Below are 26,157 nucleotides of genomic sequence, written 5' to 3'. Positions count from 1 at the left end.
TGGCCTTGCTAATTACAGGCTTTGTGGATTGAAGTATTGGTCCCCAGACGGGCTGAGCTCTAAAGTTAGGTTTGGCCTTCTGATCTTGGTGGGACTACGGACTGGAGGACTTTGGAGAACCCATAAAAAGGACTGAAAATAAGTACCCATCCTTTTAACCGGAGCAGGCTGTTTGATCCTATTTTGGGGGAGGTGAGTGCTCTTGCTTCCCGTAGCCTCTGACATAATTTCATCAAATCTGTTTCCAAAAAAATGGGAGCCTGAAAAAGGGAGAACAGCCAGGGACCTCTTTGAAGCTGTATCAGTGGACTAAAATTTAAGGCAGGTTGTCCTGCGGATAGCAATTTAAGAGGCCGGGGCCCGAGTTGACAGATGGCTAGTCTCGCACAGGATCCTTAAAGGAAGACGATAAACTGGAGCCCTAACTTACTTGGAAGAGTTCTCTTCCTGAAAGAGATAAAAGACAGTCGGCTAGAGTAAGAAAACTTCTTGTCTGGGTGTTTCCATTCCTTAAAGACTGCATGTTCTAGTTCAGAATGGGCTTGAAAGACAGCTTGGAAATGTTGAGGCTGAAGAAAGGAAATTGAGTAAGTTGAAGGGGAAGGCTATGACCTATAAGGCGTTACGGACACCTCTAATAAGCACCTTCACAGAAGTGGGGAAAGGAGTAGATCAATTGTCAACCAAATCCAAGTCTGAATCAGACAGTTTGCCCTCCGATAGAACCTCTTTAGGGGGGAGTAAAGGAGTATCGGACCTTACCTCCGATGGGGGACGTGAGAGAGGAGATGCCAGTGAAGATGAAGGCAGATGAGCAAGCCTGTTCCGCTTTCAGGGTTTTCCACGAGAGGAAGAAATGGACTATATGTATACACGTCTAGGCAAGGACAGCCAGAACAAGAGGCAGAAGAGGGCGAAAAGGCATCACGCCCAATATGAACCGAGTGTTGCTCGCTATGTTATCAACAGCTATGAAACAGGAATGGGCCCATTCAGACCCACCATATCAGGTATGAGCAACACTGGGGGTGGTAGGGGTGCAGGAGCCACGGACAATTGACCAAGAGGCCGGCATGCATCACATAAGGGAGAAGACTGACCACAAGGAAACTAAGTACTGCATTTTTTAAACATGTATAACAAATTGAATGGTTGTCTGGCGTGAGGATTCTCCCTTAGGGATTTTTCACACAGTTTTCTTTGGCACTGTTTTTGACGCGGAACCTGGGTCAGAAACAGAGCCGAAAACGGACTTAAATCGCCTCCCATTGAGTTCAATTGGAGGCGGAGGCGTTTTTTTCAGTCATGCTCTTTCTTCCCACGTTTTTGTCTCTGACCTCTCATTGACATCAATGGTAGGTAGAGAAAGCGGTTTTCACAGCGTTTTTTGCCCGCGGCTCTCAATGGCCGTGGACCGAAAAACGCAACAAAACAGCGGCAAAGAAAGGGCAGGCAGGTCAAAATCTGCCTCAAGATTCCTTTAGGATTTTTCTGCCAGCAAAAAACTGTGTGAGAACATACCCTTAGAGTCAGACATGACAGTAGAGGGGGTTACTAAACCACACACTGTACTAGTGGAAGTAGAGAAAGGGATAGAAACCACTCAGTACTGCACAGCAATAGATACTCACTTTAGGTAGTAATGGCGGTCTTCACCTAGCTCTGCTAGGAATAAAAACACACTCCTACAGGGACTAAGTTTAGGCACTGAGTGTAGGGCACCTGTATGGGAAGGAGAAAAAAAGGCCAAGGGTTGGTCTTACCCGGTTTCAAAGTGTTTTATGTTTCTCCTGAGGCAGAGATGGGGCAGCACTCGTTAGGAGATCCTGTTTCCTCAGAAGGATCCGTCCAAATGCAGGAGAGACACGGGACACATATTAAAAAAAGTGTGCTGGAGAGCGATTGGGCAAAAGAAAAGGCCCATCCTTTGCTTGTGCATATAATGTTGTAAAAATGGAGCCATCGGCACAAGGTTGGCGAAGATGGCACCAGCCATAGTGAAAAGGAAAAAATGGCACCACTAGGAGAAGGCCAATGGAATATGGTGCCCAGCAGCAATTAAGTGCTATAGAGACCCAAAAAATTTAGCTACCAGCAGGCCTAAATTGTGTACAAGCAGTGGCCCTGGAGGTTTAACACTCACCATCCAGCCCAGCTCTTTCCTTCCTCCATCTGCCAGATGTGTGACCAGCAGGAGCACCCCTCAGTGTTTCACCCTTAACTAAGGGGACACTGGTGGGAGAAGTGTGAGAGGAGCTCCTTAGGTTGTTGGGCGACAGAAAAACTGATGCTCTTGCCCCAATTGTCTTCACAGGCAGATTAAACAATGGCACATTTTCAATATGAGACCGTACTCCCACCAAGGAGGGGATGACAGGGAAACTATATCAAACCTTTGCCGCAGCAAAAAAAGGGATAAAAAAAAACACCAACTAACAAACAAATGGTAAAGACTGTACTGCATTAGCAAAAGTGTCTACCTCCAACGGACACTAAGCGAAGACCGCATAGCTCAGTATCTGTGGACAGGCAATATCTTGTAAGAAAGGCCACTTTTTCATTTCTTAGTGTCAAGCTCCTTAGTGGCAACAGCATATACCCACAGTTTGTGTCCACCAATGTGGCCCAGTTCACACTAAGTTTTTTGGCGCTGGTTTTGATGCAGCAACCGCGTGGAAATCAGAGCCAGGAAACAGCCGAAATCCTCCCCTATTCATTTCAATGGGAGGCAGAGGCGTTGTTTTTTCCCCCAGTGGCCTTTAGTTACTCGAAAGAAAACAAGCGGCATATCCTTTCTTGGTGCGGTTATGCGTCTGATCTCCAATTGAAATCAATGGGAGGCAGAGAAAACCTGTGGCGCTCCTTTTTCAAGCATTTTTCACGTTTCCCACTGTCCTTGCATTAGCTTCAATGGCTGTGGGTGAAAAACGTAGAGAAAACCGTGGCAAACAAGTGCAGGCAGGTCAGATTATTTCTGTCTGCAAAAAACAGTGTGTACTAGGCCTAACGAATGAGTAAAAACACTTTTAAACAAATATTATTTTTCTTTGCATCACAGCATTAATAATCATTTTCCGTCAATGTGGCTATATGGGAGCTTATTTTTTGTAGGACCAGATGTAGTTTTAATTGGTATCATTAGGGGTGCATGGGAGTTAGATGAACTTAAAGAGGCTCTGTCACCAGATTTTCAAACCCCTATCTCCTATTGCAGCAGATCGGCGCTGCAATGTACATTACAGTAACGGTTTTTTTTTTAAAAACGAGCATTTTTGGCCAAGTTATGAGCATTTTTATATTTATGCAAATGAGCCTTTCTTAAGTACAACTGGGCATGTTTAAAGTTAAAGGAACAGTGTCATCACAAATAATTTTTTTATATGTTAAAGATGTTAGTGCTTTAATAAAAACGTTTATTTTCATTTGTGTGTTTGTGTTTTACTGTTTCCTATTTTTTACACTTTTTCTTCCCTATGGGGGCTGCCATTTTTTGTTCCATTTCTGTGTGTGTCGATTAACGACACACACAGACATGGAACACGGCAGCCACAGTCCCATAGGGACTGCGAACGGCTCCCGTCCCATTGACTGCCGTGTACGGCGTCTGTGTGGGAACTGCGCATGCGCCGCTCCAACACAGTCCTATTCGAAATTGGCGCCGTCCGGCGCCATTTTCCTGTGGACCGGAAGTCGCGGCCGGACAGTAATATTACTACTTCCGGTCGCGGCTTCCGGACTTGTGCACATGGAACAGCGGCAGCAAAGGGAGCGGACGGGCCGGAGGGAGCCGCGGCGGCAGGAGCAGGTAAGAGATTTCAATGTATGTTAGTGTTTGTGTGTGTTTACTACTGTATGTAAACCTACTACACTGTGGGTTACCTCAAAAAATGGCGACACACAGTGTAGGAGGTTAAACCTTTCAAACCCCTCGTTTATCCCGGCACTAGCCAGGATAAAGGAGGGGGGGATGCTGAGAGCTCACTAGAGCGAGGGCTTTTAACCCAATGTTGCAATGCTGCAATTTTGGGAACAGCTCCATCTAGTGACCAAAAATGGGTAGTATTATAAATTAGAAATAATTTATAATATTACATGGACTCGTGCAAAAAAATAAAAAAAATTTGAACAATGTTTAATCACCCACACACTAAATGTTTAATTTTTAAAAAAAAATGTTTTTCTGGCAACACATTCCCTTTAAGTCCAAGTGGGCGTGTATTGTGTGTGTACATCTGGGCGTTTTTACTTGTTTTACTAGCTGGGCGTTGTGAATAGAAGTGTATGATGCTGACGAATCAGCATCATCCACTTCTCTTCGTTAACACCCAGCTTCTGGCAGTGCACAGACACACAGCGTGTACTCGAGAGATCACGCTGTGACGCCACTTCCTGCCCCAGGTCCTGCATCGTGTCGGACGAGCGAGGACACATCGGCACCAGGCGACAGAGGCTACATCGACTTACCTGCAAACGCCGATGCTGCTGCAGAATCAACTGTAGCCTCTGTCTCCTGGTGCCGATGTGTCCTCGCTCGTCCGACACGATGCAGGACCTGGGGCAGGAAGTGACGTCACAGCGTGATCTCTCGAGAACACGCTGTGTGTCTGTGCACTGCCAGAAGCTGGGCGTTGTGAATAGAAGTGGATGATGCTGATTCGTCAGCATCATACACTTCTATTCACAACGCCCAGCTAGTAAAACAAGTAAAAACGCCCAGATGTACACACACAATACACGCCCACTTGTACTTAACTTTAAACACGCCCAGTTGTACTTAAGAAAGGCTCATTTGCATAAATATAAAAATGCTCATAACTTGGCCAAAAATGCTCGTTTTTGAAAAAAAACTAAACGTTACTGTAATCTACATTGCAGCGCCGATCTGCTGCAATAGGAGATAGGGGTTTAAAAATCTGGTGACAGAGCCTCTTTAAGAATTTTTTATTTATTTATTTTTTATCGGGTGTGGGAAAAAAAAGCTATTCGGTTTTTAAACATGTGGTTTAAAAAAACTGTTGGCTTTATTGTTCATGTCTGTACGTGTTAGGTGTATTTTGTCTTTTTTTTTACATATTAAAACAATTTCTTATGGATTTTTTTTTTTTTTTTTTTTTTTACAGTGCACTTTTTCCAAATAAATGTTATTTAAAGAGGCTCTGTCACCACATTATAAGTGCCCTATATCCTACATAATCTGATCGGCATTGTAATGTAGATAACAGCAGTGATTTTTATTTAGAAAAACGATCATTTTTTGACAAAGTTACGCAAAATTTTAGATTTATGCTAATTCGTTTTTTAAAGAGGTTCTGTCACCACATTATAAGTGGCCTATATTGTACATGATGTGATCGGCACTGTAATGTAGATTACAACAGTGTTTTTTATTTAGAAAAACGATCATTTTTGACAGCATTATGACCTATATTAGCTTTATGCTATTGAGTTTCTTAATGAACAACTGGGCGTGTTTTTACTTTAGACCAAGTGGGCGTTGTACAGAGGAGTGTATGACGCTGACCAATCAGCTTCATGCACTTCTCTCCATTCATTTAATCAGCGCATAGTGACACTGCATTGTTCACTATGTGCTGTCTTATACTGACCTATTAATGTTACTGAAGTCCCAGGACGGGATGTCTATTCACAATCCCGGCACTTCCTTAACGTTTCTGTGGTACTTACAGCAGAGCAAGCGTAATCTCATGAGATCTCGCTGTAAATGACATGTTACAGCGAGATTACACTTTCCTCTGCTGTAAGTACCAAACAAAAGTTAACGAAGTGCAGGGATTGTGAATAGACATCCCGTCCTGTCTGGAAGGAATGTCTACTCACTGTCTAAACACTTCAGTAACTATTAATTGTTAATATGTCAGTATAAGACAGCACATAGTGAACAACGCATTGTCACTATGCGCTGACTAAATGAATGGAGAGAAGTGCATGACGCTGATTGGTCAGCGTCATACACTCCTCCGTACAACGCCCACTTGGTCTAAAGTAAAAACACGCCCACTTGGGCATTAAGAAACTAATTATCATAAAGCTTAAATCGCTCCTAACATGGTAAAAATAAATTGTTTTTCTAAATAAAAAGCACTGCTGTCACCTACATTACAGCGCCGATCTCCTTATGTAGGAGATAGGGCACTTATAATGTGGTGACAGAGCCTCTTTAAGGAGATCCTGGACACCAAGAGAGTGGGTGGAAGAGCCTTTTATTTGGTGGATTGGAAGGGGTTTGGTCCTGAATAGGGATCCTGGGAGCCAGAAGAGAACCTCAATGCCCCTACCCTCCTGAGGAAGTTTCTCTCTCGTTCTGGCTCCAAGAGGAGGGGGCGTAAGAGGGGGGATACGGTCATGCCCATGGCCGCAGGCTCACTCACCTCCTGACGCCCGCAGCCATGGAACTGTGAGCGCTGGCCCTCATCTACCCCTCAGGAGACGCCAGCGCTCACTTCCGCTTTTCCCGGCCGGGCCCCATAGGGTGCGCGCACACACTTGTGCCCGCTCTTAAAGGGCCAGCACACACCTGAAATTAGTCAAAATTAGCCCATGAGCCCTGGACTACAAGAGGGGCCCAGCCCCTTCCTGCCTTGCCTGAGCCTTGTTGTTGTTACCCTAGTCTGTCTAAGCAAATGGTCTCCTAAGTGTTTTCCAGTTCCCAGTGTTTCCAGTTCCTGCTACCTGTAACCTGTGCTATCCTGATCAAGTACCATGTTGAGCAAAAGTTGTGCTGTGCTGTATACCACGCCTGTCCTGCTAAACCACGCCTGGCGCCTGCCTGCTGCCTAGTCCCAGCCGAGCCTGTCATGCTACTGTCTGAGCTACCACAGGTACACCATACAAACTATAGACTGTGACCTGTGTCCTGTTGGCCAGCTGCCATACTGTCAAGGCGGTACGGCCCAGTGGGTCCACGTACCCAACGTGACGAGATAATTATATGGCAATAGTAGTTGTCTTTTTTAGCATCATTAGACTAATTGTGTTACATCTTACAAATGCTTTCTTAGTTCATTTAGGTTCAGGCTTACTTTATGCGGAGTATGTAACTCTTCCATACACTGCACCCATACCATTTAACACATTTTGAAGTGACCCTGACACAGGGAAAAACTATTCTGATCAAAACACAGATGACAAAGCATATATTTTCAGCATGACTAAAGATAAATTACCTTGCTGTTATTCGTTGTCGGCAGATAAATCACAAAGAGGGAAGCATTAAAGAAATCTTCAAGCTTTAAGGTTACAGCCTACATTAATAAAATGAAAGAAAATGATATTACTTTTATTAAACAAGAACTTATAAAAAAAAATATGCTAGTGTGTCAATAATTCAGGAGTAAAATGAGGATCTGTTAAATGTTGCTCCCATAAGCAAGCATAATTAAAGGGGTTGTCCACTACTGGACAACGCATGGCTAACTCCGAGCTTCGGGTGTACATGCCGGAAGCAGTTGGCTCCGGCCAGGGCCGCCATTAGGAATTTCTAGGCCCCATGATGTCTGGGCACCCTCCATTACCAGCGGTGGACAACGGAAAGTGTGGCGCTCATGTTTGCACATTATACGCGTTAACCAATTTTGGTGCTGATGTCAATTACAGTGAACAAAACCATGGACCAGGCAGTGACCAGTTAATGCTCTTGATTTTGTTCAATTTATCCAAAACGTATCCGACTGTATGGCATATAGTGGAATATGTCGCTTGGGGAGTGGAGCTTTCCCATGGCTGGAGACCCTGGGAAGATCTTCTACTAGCGCTCTGCCCAGGGACTCTGTGACTGTTCCTTATGTCCATATATGTTAGGCTTCGATCACAACTGCATCGGGACTCCGTTCATGGGTTCTGTCTGGCTTTTCCGTCAGAAGAACCCATGAATGGAAACCAAACAGAAACAATCGGAAACCATAGAATTCCATTTGCATTACCATTGATTTCAATGGTAACGCATTAGTTGCAAATGGTTTCCGTTTGTCTCCGTTCTATAAGGTTTCCGTTGTTTTGACGAAATCAATAGCGCTGTTGACTGCGTGGTTTGGATGATTTTTTTTTAACTGCACCTCAAACGCTATATGTGAATATACCCTCCTCCAAACAAAAACTATAGCTAAACTTTCTCCTCGAATAACATCTACAGCAAAGCACCCCTACCCCCACACAAATGAACTACAAGGGTCTCTTCACACGTCGAGTCAAATCACGTTTTTTGCAAAAGTTTTGGTAAAATTGCTTTATAACCATGTCTTTTGCCATAGTTTTGCGAATATCTCTGCAAAAAAAACAAAAACGCAAAATGACTAACTCGTGAATATATGCTAAAAAAGTTCCAGTGGGCTTGTAAAACAAGTGGTTTGTATATCAAGTGGAGTTACAAAACCGGATTGACTAACTGTGTTGTGTGTGACAAAGTGGGGGCCAGTGTATGTGATATATGAATTGATTGCTTGCTTGCTAAAAGAAGTTTGCAAAGTGACACAATTTAAAACCATTTTTTTCTTTGCAGCTTACTTCCTGCTGAGCAGCTGACTAGGGGGGAGGGGTTAAATGGTTCCAGGTGGTATAGGACTAGAGGACTAGACAACAGGATAAGGAGTTTGTTTCGTTACAAAACAGAGGTGTAAATAAAACAGCCCAAATGTCAAATAATCACATTTCTGATAATAAAAGTGAAAAACTGAAAGGCAAGTTAAAGTGTATGTTCACAAATGCCAGAAGTCTAGCAAGCAAAATAGGGGAGCTGGAGGCCTTGATACTGGAAGAAAATATAGATATAGTTGGTGTTGCTGAAACATGGCTAGGCTCTTCGCATGACTGGGCTGCAAATCGACAAGGTTTTACACTGTTTCGGAAAGACCGGGCAAATAGGAAAGGTGGTGGTATATGTCTGTATGTGAGAAGTGATATGAAGGAGAGTGTGAAAGAGACAATAGTGGGTGAAGACTGTGAGGAGGTTGAAACCTTGTGGGTGGAACTAGAAAGGGAGGTCAACACTGAACTAGAAAGGAGGTCAACACTGAAAAAATTACTTTTGGTGTAATCTATAGACTGCCCAATATAACGGAGGAGATGGAAGGTCAGCTATATAAACAGATGGAGCGGGCTGTACAGGCTGGTACTGTAGTAATAATGGGAGATTTTAATTTGAGGGATATTAATTGGTGTCATGGTTCGGCTTCAACTGCAAAGGGGAGACATTTCCTCAACCTGTTGCAGGAAAATTTTATGGGCCAGTTTGTGGAAGACCCGACTAGAGGTGAAGCTCTGTTGGATCTGGTAATTTCTAATAATGTAGATCTTGTTGGGAATGTCAATGTTCGTGAAAACCTCGGTAACAGTGATCACAATATAGTTACATTTTACCTATACTGTAAAAAACAAACACAGGATGGGAGGGCAAAAACATTTAATTTTAAGAAAGCCAATTTCCCTAGGATGAGGGCTGCAATTCAGGATATAGACTGGGAAGAACTACTGTTAAATAATGGGACAAATGATAAATGGGAGATTTTCAAATCTACTTTGGATAATTATAGTGCAAAATTTATTCCTATAGGTAACAAGTATAAACGACTACAATTAAATCCCACATGGCTTACACCTTCTGTGAAAGGGGCAATACATGACAAAAAAAGGCCATTTAAAAAATACAAATCTGAGGGTACATCTGTAGCCTTTGTATTTTTGCTAATTTTATTACATTTTTACAGATTTTATTAAGCTTTTTATATTAAAATATAAAGAGCTTAATAAAATCTGTAAAAATGTAATAAAATTAGCAAAAATACAAAATGAAAGGCAGGTGGCCAAGGATAGTAAAACAAATCCCCAAAAAATCTTTACGTATATAAATACAAAAAAGCCAAGGTCTGAACATGTAGGACCCCTTGATAGTGGTAATGGGGAGTTGGTCACAGGGGATCAAGAGAAGGCAGAGTTACTAAATGGGTTCTTCAGCTCTGTATATACAACAGAAGAAAGAGAAGCTGATGTAGCCGGTGCCAGTGCTGTTAATATATCAGTTGATATACTGAATTGGATGAATGTAGATATGGTCCAAGCTAAATAAAATAAAATAAATGTGAACAAGGCCCCGGGACCAGATGGGATACACCCTAGAATTCTTAAAGAGCTTAGTTCAGTTATTTCTGTCCCCCTTTTCATAATATTCAGAGATTCTCTAGTGACTGGTATAGTGCCAAGGGACTGGCGCAGGGCAAATGTGGTGCCTATTTTCAAAAAGGGCTCTAGGTCTTCCCTGGGTAATTATAGACCAGTAAGCTTAACATCAATTGTGGGGAAAATTTTTGAGGGGCTATTGAGGGACTATGTACAGAATTATGTGACAAAAAATAGTATAAGTGACAGCCAGCACGGTTTTACTATGGACAGAAGTTGTCAAACTAACCTGATCTGTTTTTATGAAAAGGTGAGCAGAAGCCTAGACAGAAGGGCCGCTGTGGATATAGTGTTTTTGGACTTTGCAAAGGCATTTGACACTGTCCCTCATAGACGTCTAATGGGTAAATTAAGGACTATAGGTGTAGAAAATATAGTTTGTAATTGGATTGAGAATTGGCTCAAGGACCGTATCCAGAGAGTTGTGGTCAATGATTCCTACTCTGAATAATCCCCAGTAATAAGTGGTGTACCACAAGGTTCAGTGCTGGGACCACTATTATTCAACTTATTTATTAATGATATAGAGGATAGGATTAATAGCACTATTTCTATTTTTGCAGATGACACCAAGCTATGTAATATAGTTCAGTCTATGGAAGATGTTCGTGAATTGCAAGCGGATTTAAACAAACAGTGTTTGGGCATCCAGTTGGCAAATGAAGTTTAATGTAGATAAATGTAAAGTTATTCATCTGGGTACCAACAACCTGCATGCATCATATGTCCTAGGGGGAGCTACACTGGGGGATTCACTTGTTGAGAAGGATCTGGGTGTACTTGTAAATCATAAACTAAATAACAGCATGCAGTGTCAATCAGCTGCTTCAAAGGCCAGCAGGATATTGTCGTGTATTAAAAGAGGCATGGACTCGCGGGACAGGGATGTAATATTGCCACTTTACAAAGCATTAGTGAGGCCTCATCTAGAATATGCAGTTCAGTTCTGGGCTTCAGTTCATAGAAAGGATGCCCTGGAGTTGGAAAAAATACACAGAAGAGCAACGAAGCTAATAAGGGGCATGGAAAATCTAAGTTATGAGGAAAGATTAAAAGAATTAAACCTATTTAGCCTTGAAAAAAGACGACTAAGGGGGGACATGATTAATTAATATAAATATATTAATGGCACATACAAAAAATATGGTGAAATCCTGTTCCATGTAAAACTCCCTTCGTCTGGAGAAAAAAAGTTTCAACCTGCAGAGGCGACAAGCCTTCTTTACTGTGAGAACTGTGAATCTATGGAATAGCCTACCGCAGGAGCTGGTCACAGCAGGGACAGTAGATGGCTTTAAAAAAGGGTTAGATAATTTCCTAGAACAAAAAAGTATTAGCTCCTATGTGTAGAAATGTTTCCCTTCCCTTTTCCCATCCCTTGGTTGAACTTGATGGACATGTGTTTTTTTTTCAGCCGTACTAGCTATGTAACTATGGTATTTACAGTCAAATCCCCCCACCCCCACAAAAATGATTTAAAGGCTACAGCCGCTACACCTTTGAAAACGTTTTTTTTAAATAAAAACGTGTATCAGCGTGTTTTGTGCAACTTTGCAATTACTTTTTATTCAAAATAATGTTTACTTTTTGAGATACAACTGCTTTATATCCTGTACACAGAGTAGCTGTATCGTGCGCTGAAACCTGAATCCGTTAGGTCAGCGGGATTGACTGGTTCAGTGACAGCGGATCCTGCGTGTTAGGCTGGGTTCCCATGGGTCGGATACGCTGCATACAAATCTCCCACTTTACCAGCACCAAAGCAACCCCAGACCATCGCATTACCTCCACCATGCTTGACAGATGGCGTCAGGCACTCTTCCAGCATCTTTTCAGTTGTTCTGCGTCTCACAAATGTCCTTTTGTGTGATCCAAACACCTCAAACTTCGATTCGTCTGTCCATAACACTTTTTTCCAATCTTCCTCTGTCCAATGTCTGTGTGCTTTTGCCCATATTAATCTTTTCCTTTTATTAGCCAGTCTCAGATATGGCTTTTTCTTTGCCACTCTGCCCAGAAGGCCAGCATCCCGGAGTCGCCTCTTCACTGTAGACGTTGACACTGGCGTTTTGCGGGTACTATTTAATGAAGCTGCCAGTTGAGGACCTGTGAGGCGTCTATTTCTCAAACTAGAGACTCTAATGTACTTGTCTTGTTGCTCAGTTGTGCAGCGGGGCCCTCCCACTTCTCTTTCTACTCTGTTTAGAGCCTGTTTGTGCTGTCCTCTGAAGGGAGTAGTACACACCGTTGTAGGAAATCTTCAGTTTCTTGGCAATTTCTCGTATGAAATAGCCTTCATTTCTAAGAACGAGAATAGACTGTCGAGTTTCACATGAAAGCTCTCTTTTTCTAGCCATTTTGAGAGTTTAATCGAACCCACAAATGTAATGCTCTAGATTCTCAACTAGCTCAAAGGAAGGTCTGTTTTATAGCTCCTCTAAACAGCAAAACCGTTCAAAAGTTTATGGTCACTTAGAAATTTCCTTATTTTTGAAAGAAAAGCACAGTTTTTTTCAATGAAGATAATATTAAATTAATCAGAAATACACTTTATGCATTGTTAATGTGCTAAATGACTATTCTAGCTGCAAACGTCTGGTTTTTAATGCAATATCTACATAGGTGTATAGAGGCCCATTTCCAGCAACCATCACTCCAGTGTTCTAAAGGTACATTGTGTTTGCTAACTGTGTTAGAAGGCTAATGGATAATTAGAAAACCCTTGTGCAATTATGTTAGCACCGCTGTAAACAGTTTTGCTGTTTAGATGATCTATAAAACTGACCTTCCTTTGAGCTAGTTGAGAATCTGGAGCATTACATTTGTTGGTTCGATTAAACTCTCAAAATGGCTAGAAAAAGAGAGCTTTCATGTGAAACTCGACAGTCTATTCTTGTTCTTAGAAATGAAGGCTATTCCATGCGAGAAATTGCCAAGAAACTGAAGATTTCCTACAACGGTGTGTACTACTCCCTGCAGAGGACAGCACGCACAGGCTCTAACCAGAGTAGAAAGAGAAGTGGGAGGCCCTGCTGCACAACTGAGCAACAATACAAGTACATTAGAGTCTCTAGTTTGAGAAATAGACGCCTCACAGGTCCTCAACATACATGTCACTGCCAGAATATTGCAGGTATATCAGCATTATATGTTCAAAACAAAAAAAAAGTCCCAGACTGATACGTTAAACGGAGGCTATGATGGATGCCTAACAATGGCATCAGTCATTCGTAGACTAGAATGGTTTCAATTTAACGGAAACATCATGAACTCAAATTACCATTTTCATGGGTGAGGGATTCCATTGTCAGGCATCTGTCACCGCCTCTGTTTACCAGATATGTCGGAAATGCGCAAATAATGTAACTGTCCATATATGGACAGTTGTCCCTGGAGCTTCCCCGTGAGACAGCAGAGGGTACCTCTGGGTTCATGAGCAAGAATGGACTTATTTCCTCGGGTCCATTTTGTGGCCTTTGTGCCCCTTCCCCAGTCCCCTGCTACAGTTGACAACTCTGTACTGTCTGGGGAAGCTCACCACACAACTTCTCTAAGGTAGAACCCCACACCCAACCACACAGCGCTCAAACTATACCACCTTAAGGATCTTCAAAGCAGCCAGATACCTAGGGAACCTCAGTGATGTAGCTGCCCATATCAGTTACGTCACTGGGGCTACCCCAAGTAATTTCTAGTGATATAGCTTCCTAGGACGGAGATAAGCAGCTGGGAACTATGGCTGCTTTAAAGGTCTTGAATGGGGTTAGTTGGGCTCTCGTTCGGGTGGGTGTGGGATTCTACACTGGGGAAGTTCCTATGACTTAACTTGCCATTTATGGAAATTTACAAACTGGAGTTTGTTGGGCCGCAGGTTGAAAGCAGCCAGGGACTTTGCTGCTTTCAAGGACTTATTTGAGGGGCAGCACAGGGGACAGGACAGATGGAGGGTCGGTGCTGGGATTCTGTCACCTGACACTGCCACTTAGGATCCTGTCTCCCGACCCAGCTCACCAGGATCCCATCACCTGATGCAGCTCACCGAGACCCCATCACCCGACACTGCTGTAACTTTTCACCACAGCAACAGTACCCTCTCTCCTTCTGTCATGTCAGAGCATTTTTGGATGACTGAATCCCAGCACCCACCCTCCATCTAATATATATATTGACAGTTGCATCACTGGAGATTCCCGACGAATACGTTTAACAGAGGCCAGTGACGGATGTCATTCCTCGTCCACCGTAGGCTATCATAATATCTGTTAAAAGTATATATTTTTTACTGGATGCCTCTGGATAGAATAGCGTAGTTGACTATGCTTTTCTATCTAGCAAAAAAAATAAAAAATGGTAAACAACCAATATACCGACGAATGGGGGCCAAAGGCACACTCTTTTGGCCTCCGTTGGTATAATGGAGCCCTCAGGATACGTTTAATGTCACATATTGTGTCCAGAGGATCACAATAACAGTACATAAACAAATAGCGCACAACGTACACACTAAACATCTCTATAGGGCTCCATTGTCAGATGGAGGCCAAAAGCATGTCCTTTTGGCCTCTATCTGGCCGGTATACGTTTGTAAACCGCACAAAAAATGTATGGAATGGCATAGTACAGAGGTTCCCAAACTTTCTGAGGCTGGGACCCACTTTTGTCCCCCAGTACTGTATTTAGCCCCAATTCATCTGACGTATGTCAACACCATTCGTAGCTAGATGCCGGTACTTAGCTCCATTCGAAAAATAAGTCCCTAGAACATCAAAAACATTGATAATTGTGTGAGCGGGCTCAAGGTATCCTGCTGCAGTGCGTTGCTGTGGCCCGACTATGGCCAATGATGGTGGGTCATGTTACCCAACCCGTCAATCAGTGGCCATCAGAGGCACAGCTAGGGGTTTAGCACAGGGGGGCTTAAAAAAATCTGATTGAGCCACAACCCAGTGAGCCACCCACACAGTATAATGACCACTTAGTGGCCCCCACGCAGGATGATGCCCTAATAGCTGCCCACACACAGGATAATGCTCCTATAGCGGACCCCATATAGGATACTGCCCCTATATATGCCCCCACACAGTATAATGTCCCTATAGCTGCCTCCACCCATTATAACGCACCTATAGCTGCTCCCATACAGTATATTGCCCCATAGCGGCCCCCCATACTTAGTAGCCTAAACAAATTATAATAAAAAAAATTCTCACCTATCCCCGATCCCACAACGCATGGAAAAGATCCCTCTGCTCTTCCGGTCTTTGCAGTGTGTGGTTTCGGCACAGACAGGCGCAGTGATGTCACTACATCAAGCCTATCTGTGCCGAGCCACTCACGGCCGGCATTACACCGTGAATGCTGGAGCAAGGAGCCGTCAGCTTCCTACTCCAGAAGTGGATTCTACTGTATCTGTGTCCTGAGGATGCAGATACAGTTGAAACCGGGACATTGATGAGTGGCTTACGACCACCCCCCTGGAGGTCTTCACAAGACCCGCCAGGGGGGCCCAACGCACATTCCGGCAAACACTGGTATAGTAGTCTACATTATGCCCAACTGTGGGGTCCAGTAAAAACACAAAACTCTTTTTTTTTTTAACATGGCAGACAATAGGAGACATATGGCATATGCCACTGGCATTTTCTTTAATGAACACATCATGGGCTTTTTTAACAGCTTTTTATGGCAATTCCGTTAAACTTATGCCCTTATAACCTATGAGTGACATGTTAAAAAGATGCCTAATAATGGCATTCATCACTCATAGACTGTAATGGTATCCCATTAACAGATATGTCATGAACCCTTTTCATGTTGTATAGAAAGACTTCCAGAGTACTTACTATAGCAGGAACTCCCCACTCAGAAACAAAAGGGATGCACATTCCATGTCCAGAAATCCCATCTTGGCAATCCTTAAATGGTAAAAAATCTTGAGGACAGCATCCGTGTGGCAAAGAAGTTGTGGTGTTTATTAAGACATCCCAAATATACCAAAAGCAAGAAATATGTTTCGACCCCGCTGGAGTCTTTTTCAAGCATGTACCTGTGCATGAACCCTTTTCGTGGTGCATTCGTTTGACATATACCATGATGGTCTATACACTGTGATTGGCTATGCACTATATAAAATGAGGGATTGCACAGTATGACATTAGGCTGGAGTAATGCTCACTTGTTTAAAGCCAAAACGTTATTTTTGTACGTTTTTTGGCATAAATACATTTCAGCATTTTCCATGTAGATGCTGTTGCCTACCCTATTTTTTACTTGACTGTTAGGTATATGCCCACTTTTAGCATATACGTCGGGAGCTTTTCTCTGCATATACATGAAAACATAGGCCAGAAACGTGAACAAAGCCTAACTGGTCAACGTTATGACCCAATTAATAAATGCTGATTTACAAATATTAAATACAATTCAATAAACACTGTTTATAATAGTAGTGTATAACGCTATCTTCACATCTGTGCTATTATGTTATTTTTTGACAGATTCTGCAATGGAGGATAAATAAAAAAGTTTTCTATTACATTTCTCTCCTTCCCCTATCTGCAAGATCTTTTAACTTGCACCTTATTTGTGGGAATAACTATTACTTATAAGAAAGAAATTCTGCTTTAACACCTTAACGCACCATGGCCACTGTTGGCGCAACAGTATGTCATAGTTTGCTGTGCCCTAATGCACCATGAGGTACAGTTACGTCATGGTTTTGTTCTGCCACCATGTCACCGCGGGTGTCTGCTGTATGTTACAGCTGCCGCCCTGCAGTAACGGCAGGGAACGGAGCTGGCTTCAATCCCTGCCTTTAACCCTTTAGATGCTGTGATCAAAAATGATTTCAGCATCTCAGTGGTTTGTAAACGATCAGGATCGCTGCATTGTGGTGGCGGGGGTGCCGATTGTTGCTATGGCAAGCGGAGGCCAACAGTGGCCTCCTTGTCTGCCACGTACGGAAGCTCATTAGGCCCTACCTGGAGGGGGAGCCTCATAGGCTTGCTGTCAGTGAATAACTGACAGCTCTAATGTATTGTACTACGTGGGTAGTGAAGTATTAGAATAAGGATCAGAGGTGCAAGCCTTCAAATCCCCTAGTGGTACAAAAAAAAAAGTTTGAAAAATGTTGTACAAAAGCATAAAAATAAAAGTTAGCAGTAAAAAAAAAAAAAAAATGGTATTTTCCCTTAGAAGACTTGTTTTATAGGAAAACAATTAAAATGGAAAAAGTACACATATTTGGTATCACAGCGTCCATAACGACCCAAATTATAAAAGTGGTATGTTATTTTTTTCTGCTTGGTGAACACTGAAAATATAAATAAACAATGCCAGAATCACTATTGTTTAGTCACTACCCCTCCAAAAACATAGAATATAAAGTGATCAAAAAATCACATGTACCCCAAAATAGTACTAATTTATACTCCAAGCCGTCCCGCAAAAAACAAGCCCTTACACAGCCTTGTCGATACAAACATAAAAAAGGTATAGCTCTCAGAATATGGGGAGGCAAAAAAAAAAAGGAATTAAATAATTAACCCCTTAATGCCTGGGCCCGAAAAGGTCTTCATGACCAGCTACATTTTTAAGTTTTTAACTCTCTGCATTTCAGCAGCCAGAACTATTTTTATGTTTTTCATTGACGTGGCTGTTTTCATTATGAGGCCTTGTTTTTTGCGGGAGAAACTATTATTTTTTTTACAGTTTGGAGGTAGAAAAAAATATATTTTTACGGCGTGAATATAGGAAAAAGCAATTTTCGGCATCGTTGTTCTTGTTTATTTTTTATTCAGTTTACATTTCACGCTAAATAAGCCGTTAGATTAAATCTTCAGGTTTTTATGGTCGTTTAGATACCTAATATGTGTAGGTTTTTTGTTTGTATTTAGTCTAGGGGCAATAAAATATTTTATGCAAAATAATTACTTTTTATTTGGACTTTTTTTGTATTTATTTCTTGTTTATTACTTTTTTTTAATCCCACTAAGGGATAACTTTATTTACAACTTTATTTTTTACTCTTGTATGCTAATACATTATACTGTCTCACTATGACACAGGCTGAGGTTAGGGCAGCACATAGTGTGCTCTAACAGCAGGCAAACTGAATAGACAGCCCTGGGGTCCTTTCTAGGTCTCCTGGGCTGACTGAAGAGGGATTCCCTGCTCTTTGATCATGTCACCGGGTTTCAAGTGACGCGATCAAAGAGGGGAGTTCCCTTTGATCTTGCCGCTGTCATGGACCGAATGTTTTCCGACACCAGCTGTATTCAGCAGGTTTCTCTAAGTTCAGGAGCTGTTAGTTACAGCTCCTGCTTAGAGGATGAGTGCTCACAGCCTCTTCTACAGCGAAGCCAAAAGATGCTGATGTAGACTAAGAACATGCAACACCTGCCATCAAAAGACGGTGGGCGGTTGTTAAGGGGTTAAACACTGCAAAACATAAAATAACGATAATACATATGGTATCGCCATAATCGTATCGACCCGCAGAATAAAGTAAAAATAGCATATATAGTGCACAGTAGACACTGTAAAACAATAAAAGAATAAAAATCATTGTCAGAATTGCTGATTTTTGGTCACTTTGCTTGCCAAAAAATGAAATAAAAAAACAAATTGCATGTACCCCAATATGGTATCAATGAAAACTACAGATTGTCCTGCAAAAAATCCACCCTCACACAGCTCTGTTGGTGAAAAAAAAAAGTTATATCGCTCAGAGTACAGCGACGCAAAATATGCAGAGTGTACCAAATGCCGATAAGTTTGGGCACCATTTATCAGTACGACACTGGCCAGGCATCTGTGGATTATTATCTATTTACCGCATTAGTATACCCTCTTATAATGCCCTGATGTACTCCGCACAGCTTACATGTACCCCCACATTATAAACTAAAGTGCCAGCAAAACTCCAAACAGAGCTACTACTAAGCTAAATCCACGCTCCAAAAGCCAAATAATGTTCCCTCCCTTCTGAGCCCTACAGTGTGCCCAAACAGAAGTTTACGTCCACATATATGGCATCACCATACCCGAAAAAATTAGCTTAACAGTTTGAGATATTTGTCATCAGTGGCACAAACTGGGCAATAAAATGGCATATTAGTGGAAAATTGCAATTTTAACTTTGCAGCACCTGCTGCGCATTATTTTCTAAAGCTGTGAAAATCACCAAAATAGACCTCACGTGTGCATGGTGCTCTTCACTTCTGAGCCCTGTCATTTGTCCAGGAAAATGATAAATGCCTTGAAGGGTGTAGTTTTCAAAATGGGGTCACTTCATAGCTATACTGTATGGGGGAATTATACTGTAGGAGGACAGTTATGGGGAATTATATTGTATGGGAGAAGCTATGGGGGCATTATACTGCATGGGGGCATTACACAGTATGGGGCAGCAATGGAGGCAGTATACTGTATGAGGGAAGCTATTGGGCATTATCCTGTATGGGGGACACTATGAAGCATTATACTGTGTGTGGGGCAGCTATAGGGGAATTATACTGTGTTGGGTCCACTAAGGGGTCAATACACTGTGTGGGGGCCACTATAGAAGCATTATACTGTGTGGGGTCCACCATGGAAGAATTTTTTTGTGTAGAGGGCACTATAGATGCATTATTCTATGTGGGGGCCACTATGGAAGCTTTTCAAGTGTCGGGGCGTCTTTTCTCGTTCATGCCTTGTAAAAATCGAAAATTAATATGTTTTATTGGAAGAAATGTAGATTTTAATTTTGACGATCTAATTCCACTAAATTCAGCAAATAATCTGTGCGGTCAAAATGCTCACTATACGCCTTGATAAATTCCTTGTGGGGTGTAGTTTTCAAAATGGTGTATTATTAGGGGTGTGTCCACTGTTTTGGCAAGAGCTCTTCAAACCTGACATGGTGCCTAAAATATATTCTAATAAAAAGGAGGCCACAAAATCCTCTAGGTGCTCCTTTGCTTTTGAGGCCGGTGCTTCTATTAGTACACACGGGCCACATGTGGGATATTTCTAAAAACTGCAGAATCTGGGTAATAAATATTGAGTTGTATTTCTCTGGTAAAAACTTATTTGTTACAGAAAGGCCAAAACAGGCTTAGTCATTAAGGAGTTAAGGAAGAGTAAAATAAACATTACGTTTATCGATCCAATGAGTCGCAGTTAGTAGGCGTATCTCTATTGGTTTAAGGTAATAACCCTCTTGTTATATGTATATTGCATTAATAAAACCCCACCTGCCACTTAACAGCTTGTTGATCGGCGCTCGTTTGTTCCTTTCAGGCTGAGTTCAAACTGGGCAGATACGCTGCGTAAAAGCACGCAGAATATCCGCCTTATGTGCTGCAGGGAATTCTGGGTGAAAAACTGCACCAAACCATGGTGCAGTTTTTCTCCCAGAAAGTGTCTGCTGCATTAAACAGCAGGACATAGCTGGCCTGCTAGCAGGCCGACCTCCTGGGATGATGTTCCATCCCAGGAGACCGCTGCAGCCTTATTGGCTGCAGCGGCGGTCACATTAGATGAAGTCACATTAGATGACGTTTCATCCATGTGAATGCTGCTACAGCCTGTGATTGGCTGCAGCCGTCACATGGGATGAAACGTCTTCCCAGGAGGCCAGCTTGGAGGAAGAAACAGACTACCAGGTAAGTATAATAAAAAAAAAAAATCTGAGTTGCATCTTTTGCGGCGGAATCCATGTGAACCTGCCGCAAAAAAATGCAACAACTGTTATTTGTTGCAGGTTTTACCTCCCCATTGAATTCAATGGGGAAAACCCGCAACAAATATACTGTGTTTACACAAATACAATTGACATGCTGCAGAATAAAAGTCTAATTTTATCTCCACTTTGCTGCTACAGTATTTGTTGCGGAAAATCTGCACTATTTACGCAACGTGTAAACTGTCCCTCACAAAGAGCTATGTATGGGGACGAGTGCTCTTTACTACGATTGCTCATCCCCATAGATTTCTATCATGTCGGCAGAACGTCTCCTTTTTAACACAGGGAGATGTGCTGACGACAATAATAATATTTACTGCTGCATACACGATACAATCAGCCGTGTGCACGGCCGTGATTTTCGGGTCGGCCGGCTGCGGACTGTCAGCCGCAGGCCGCCCGCAAATCGCGGGACATGCACATGGCCGCCACCATTGTTTTCAATGAGCCCGGACCGCAGAACAGGGCCGTAATAAGACATGCCCGTTCTTTCTGCGGTCCGGGCTCCCGGGCCGTGCAAGGACCGCAAAAACTACGGTCGTGTGCATGGCCCCATAGAAAAGAATGGGGCCGCAATTCTCCCGTGGATTTTCGGGGGAATTGCGGCCGCAAAAACACGTTCGTGTGCATGGGGCCTTAGACGGCGTAGGGTGCTGTTCTGGGCTTGGGTTTACGGTTTGTGTTAGGCGTAGGGTTTAGGTTTGAAAAAAAAAAAAAACTTTAAAAAAAACAATAAAAAAAAAATATAAAAAAGTTAAATTCTTTTAGTGTTCTTAGTTGATTAGGCTTCATGCACACGACCGTGCTCGTAATTACGACTCGTAATTACGAGCACGGCCGGCCGCAGGCAGCCGGCCGCTTTTGTGAGCCGTGCTGTCATTATAAAGTATAGCAGCACGGCCCGTAAAATAGAAAAATAGAACATGTTCTATTTTTTTAATGGCACGGGCACCTTCACATGAGAAAACGGGAAGGTACCCTTGGGTAACAGAAGTCTATGAGCCCGTTATTGCGGGTTGTAATTACGACCCGCAATAACGGGTGTTTTTACGGTCGTCTGCATGAGGCCTTAGTTGATAAATAAAAAATTTAAACCGCTAGTTCAATTTATTATTTGCGGTTTAGACTGTATATTCATTATGGCTGCCAGAAGATACAGCGTTGAGGAAGCTTATCAGATGCTATGCTCAGATACGGATTCTGCATCTGAAGTTGAGCTTTTAGGGTATGTGCACACGTAGTGACCAAAAACGTCTGAAAATACGGAGCTGTTTTCAAGGGAAAACAGACCCTGATTTTCAGACGTTTTTTGAGCAACTCACGGTTTTCGCTGCGTTTTTTACGTCCGTTTTTTGAGCTGTTTTCATTGGAGTCTATGAGAAAATGGCTCCAAAAACGTCCAAATAAGTGTCCTGCACTTCTTTTGACGAGGCTGTATTTTTACGCGTCGTCGTTTGACAGCTGTCAAACGACGACGCGTAAATGACAGGTTGTCTGCACAGTACGTCGGCAAACCCATTCAAATGAATGGGCAGATGTTTGCCGACGTATTGTAGCCCTATTTTCAGACGTAAAACGAGGCATAATACGCCTCGTTTACGTCTGAAAATAGGTCGTGTGAACCCAGCCTTACTTGAAAGCGAAAGTGTCGCTTCAAGGGATTCTACGGATATGAGACCCAGCACCAGTGATATGGGAGACGGCGCAGTTGCCACAACGTCCGTTCAAAGTGCAGCCCCTGAAATTGCACAACCCCACCAAACAGATTTAGTGTGGGAACCCACGAGTTTATTTTCTCCCACCATAAATGACTTTATTGCTACTCCTGGCATAAGTCCCAATGTCAGTAATTTTTCACCACTAAATTATTTTAATATTTTTATTACGGACCAAGTTTTGGAACATTTTGTGCAGGAAACAAATTTGTATGCCAGGCAGTACATTGCCAATAAGCCTTCGTCACCTAATGCCAGATTGTGGAATCCCACAAATTTCAAAGGGCGTCTCTCATTCCGTCAATTCATACCCTCAAAAAGTGCAAAATACGGGGTAAAGATCTACAAATTGTGTGAAAGCACTACTGGCTACACATGTGTATTTAAGATCTACGAGGGTAAAGACAGTGAATTTAATCCACCAGGGTGCCCTCCAAATATTGGTACCACTGGTAAGATTGTGTGGGATTTAATTGGCCCTTTCCTACATCATGTATACACGGACAGTTTTTATACCAGTGTGCCATTGTTTAGCGCCCTTCATTGTGCCAACACCGGAGCCTGTGGCACAATACGCAGGAATCGCAAAGGTTTCCCACGTCAACTTGTGGATAAAAAACTACGAAAGGGGGAGTCATGCACTTTTCAAATTGAGAAGATGCTGGCTTTAAAATTTCGTGACCGCAAGGATCAGCACTGTCCATTCAAGTGCAACAGCAACTATTAGAGAACGTGGGGCCTCTGCAGATAGACAAAAGCCTGTGTGTGTCATCGGCTATAACAAATTCAGGTTGCGATGCAGAACGCATTTGTCCTGTACCAAAAAATCAGCGGGCAGGGCGACATTCTTTGAATTTCAGGAGAAAGTGATTGAAGATCTCCTATTTTAATCTGCAGACCAGAGAGTAGTCAATGAGTCAGAGGATGTACACCGACTTGTTGAAAAACATTTTTTACACCCCATCCCTTCAACATCTAACCAAAAATACGCCAAAAAACGGTGTCGGGTCTGCAGCAAACGAGGACAGCGAAGTGAGTCACGATATTATTGTTCCGCTTGTCCTTCCAACCCTGGTCTATGCATAAGTCCCTGTTTTGTCCTTATCAATACACTATGGGCTTTATTACAGTTTTGTTCGGGTTTTTGGTGGACCTCTTACACCCGACAATACTTCTAGAAATAGCGACATTAATTTGGGGAGTAGTGGTCCTTTACTGTATCTATACATACGGTGTGGGACACTGCCCCTTTATATATTCTACAGGTGATTGGTTGTTTTGTGCACATGGCGGTTCCTACCTTGCCGGGCAGGGGCTTGTTATGGTGTACCGCGTCACTTGGCACATTCGTCCCTTATATAGGGATTGATGGAGCTAAAGAGATGTTGTATGACCAGTCACTTTGAATAATAAAGTCATTACAGCCCTACAAATTTTCTTTCATCCTGTGAACATGCTCTAGTTTTCCACATAGCTGGATACATTCTTCCTCCTTTTTTTTGGATATATTGCCTTTTTCCGCCAACAGTACATACATTTTCCCACTCTAACTTACTATATATCAGAGCGGGTTGATATACATAATGTCTATAGACTGACATGATTTCAGGACAGCTGCTTTCTTAGCACGACATAGTCATAGGGTGTAGAAACTGTTAGGGACATATATTTCTCAATCTAGAAAAGTAGAAGCCTCCCATTTTCAAAGCAAAATGTGTGTCCTGAAAGCCTCCGGGTGCTCCCTTCCTTTTGGGTCCTGCCGTGTGTCCAGGAAACACATTAGGGCCACAATGGGGATATTTTTGAACACAGGAGAAACAGGGTGATACATTTTCTGGTGCATTTCCTTATTCTCATGTCCTCTGTACAAGAAATCTGACCTTAAAATGACACATTTGTGAAAAAAAGTGAAATAAAATTTTCTTTCCACCTACTTTGCATTAATTCCTGCGAAAACTGTGGGGTCAAAATACTTAGTACACACCTATATGAATACCTTAAGCGGTCTAGTTTTCAAAATGGGGTCATTTATGGGGAGTTTCTATCTTTTTGGCAGCTCAGTGCGTAAAAAAAATGTGTAATGGGACCTGAAACATTTTCAAGCAAAATATGTGTCCTGAAAGTCTTCGGGTGCTACCTCCCTTTCGGGCCCTGCCGTGTGTCCAGGCAACGCATTAGGGTCACAATGGGGGCATTTTTGAAAATAGGAGAAACAGGGTGATAGATTTTGGGGGGTGTTTCTTCATTCTCATGGTCGCTTTACAAAGAAATCGGTCTTCAAAGTGATACTTTTATATAAAAAGTGTTGTTTTTTTTAATTTCACCTGCTATGCATTCAATTTAGCAAAAAACTGTGGGGTCAAAATACTCACTACAGCCCTAGATAAATACCTTAAAGAGGCTCTGTCACCAGATTTTGGAACCCCTATCTGCTATTGCAGCAGATAGGCGCTGCAATGTAGATTACAGTAACGTTTTTATTTTTTAAAAATGACAATTTTTGTAGTTATGCAAATGAGGCTTGCAAAAGTCCAAGTGGGTGTGTTTAAAAGTAAAAGTCCAAGTGGGCGTGTATTATGTGCGTACATCGGGCCGTTTTTAATACTTTTACTAGCTGGGCGTTCTGATGAGAAGTATCATCCACTTCTCTTCACAACGCCCAGCTTCTGGCAGTGCAGACACAGCCGTGTTCTCGAGAGATCACGCTGTGACGTCACTCACAGGTCCTGCATCGTGTCAGACAAGCGAGGACACATCGGCACCAGAGGCTACAGTTGATTCTGCAGCAGCATCAGCGTTTGCAGGTAAGTAGCTACATCGACTTACCTGCTAACGCCGATGCTGCTGCAGAATCAACTGAAGCCTCTGGTGCCGATGTGGCCGACAAGATGCAGGACCTGTGAGTGACGTCACAGATCTGCACTGCCAGAAGCTGGGCGTTCTGAAGAGAAGTGGATGATACTTCTCTTCAGAGCGCCCAGCTAGTAAAAGTATTAAAAACGCCCCGATGTACGCACATAATACACGCCCACTTGGACTTTTACTTTTAAACACACCCACTTGGACTTTTGCAAGCCTCATTTGCATAACTAAAAAAATGGTCATAACTTGGCCAAAAATGCTCGTTTTTTAAAAATAAAAACGTTACTGTAATCTACATTGCAGCGCCTATCTGCTGCAATAGCAGATAGGGGTTGCAAAATCTGGTGACAGAGCCTCTTTAAGGTGTCTAGTTTTCTAAATGGGGTCATTTATGGGGAGTTTCTATCGTTCTGGCAGTTCAAAACCTCTCCAAATGTACAGTGGGGCCTAAAACATTTTCAAGCAAAAATGAGACCTGAATGCCTCCGGTTGCTCCCTTCCTTTCGGGCCCTGCCGTGTGTCCAGGCAACGCATTAGGGTCACAATGTGGGCATTTTTGAAAACAGGAGAAACAGGGTGATAGATTTTGGGGTGCATTTCTTCATTCTCATGGTCGCTTTACAAAGAAATCGGTCTTCAAAGTGATACTTTTATGAAAAAAGT

General features: G+C 42.6%; 1 protein-coding gene across 4 annotated transcripts in view; it reads right to left on the bottom strand.

The window, feature by feature from the left end:
• Positions 1–26,157, bottom strand: part of PGAP1 (post-GPI attachment to proteins inositol deacylase 1) — a 734,955-nt gene that overhangs the window by 342,503 nt on the left and 366,295 nt on the right. For all 4 annotated transcript variants that reach the window (XM_075830035.1, XM_075830037.1, XM_075830034.1 and 1 more), the window contains one exon: positions 7,185–7,262. In XM_075830035.1, coding sequence (XP_075686150.1) covers positions 7,185–7,262 — 78 coding nt within the window. The remainder of the gene's footprint in view (positions 1–7,184; positions 7,263–26,157) is intronic.

This window comes from Rhinoderma darwinii, chromosome 6 (genome assembly GCF_050947455.1).
Source record: "Rhinoderma darwinii isolate aRhiDar2 chromosome 6, aRhiDar2.hap1, whole genome shotgun sequence".
Taxonomy (NCBI): Eukaryota; Metazoa; Chordata; class Amphibia; order Anura; family Rhinodermatidae; genus Rhinoderma; species Rhinoderma darwinii.
This window is presented reverse-complemented; position numbering and strand designations above follow the sequence as displayed.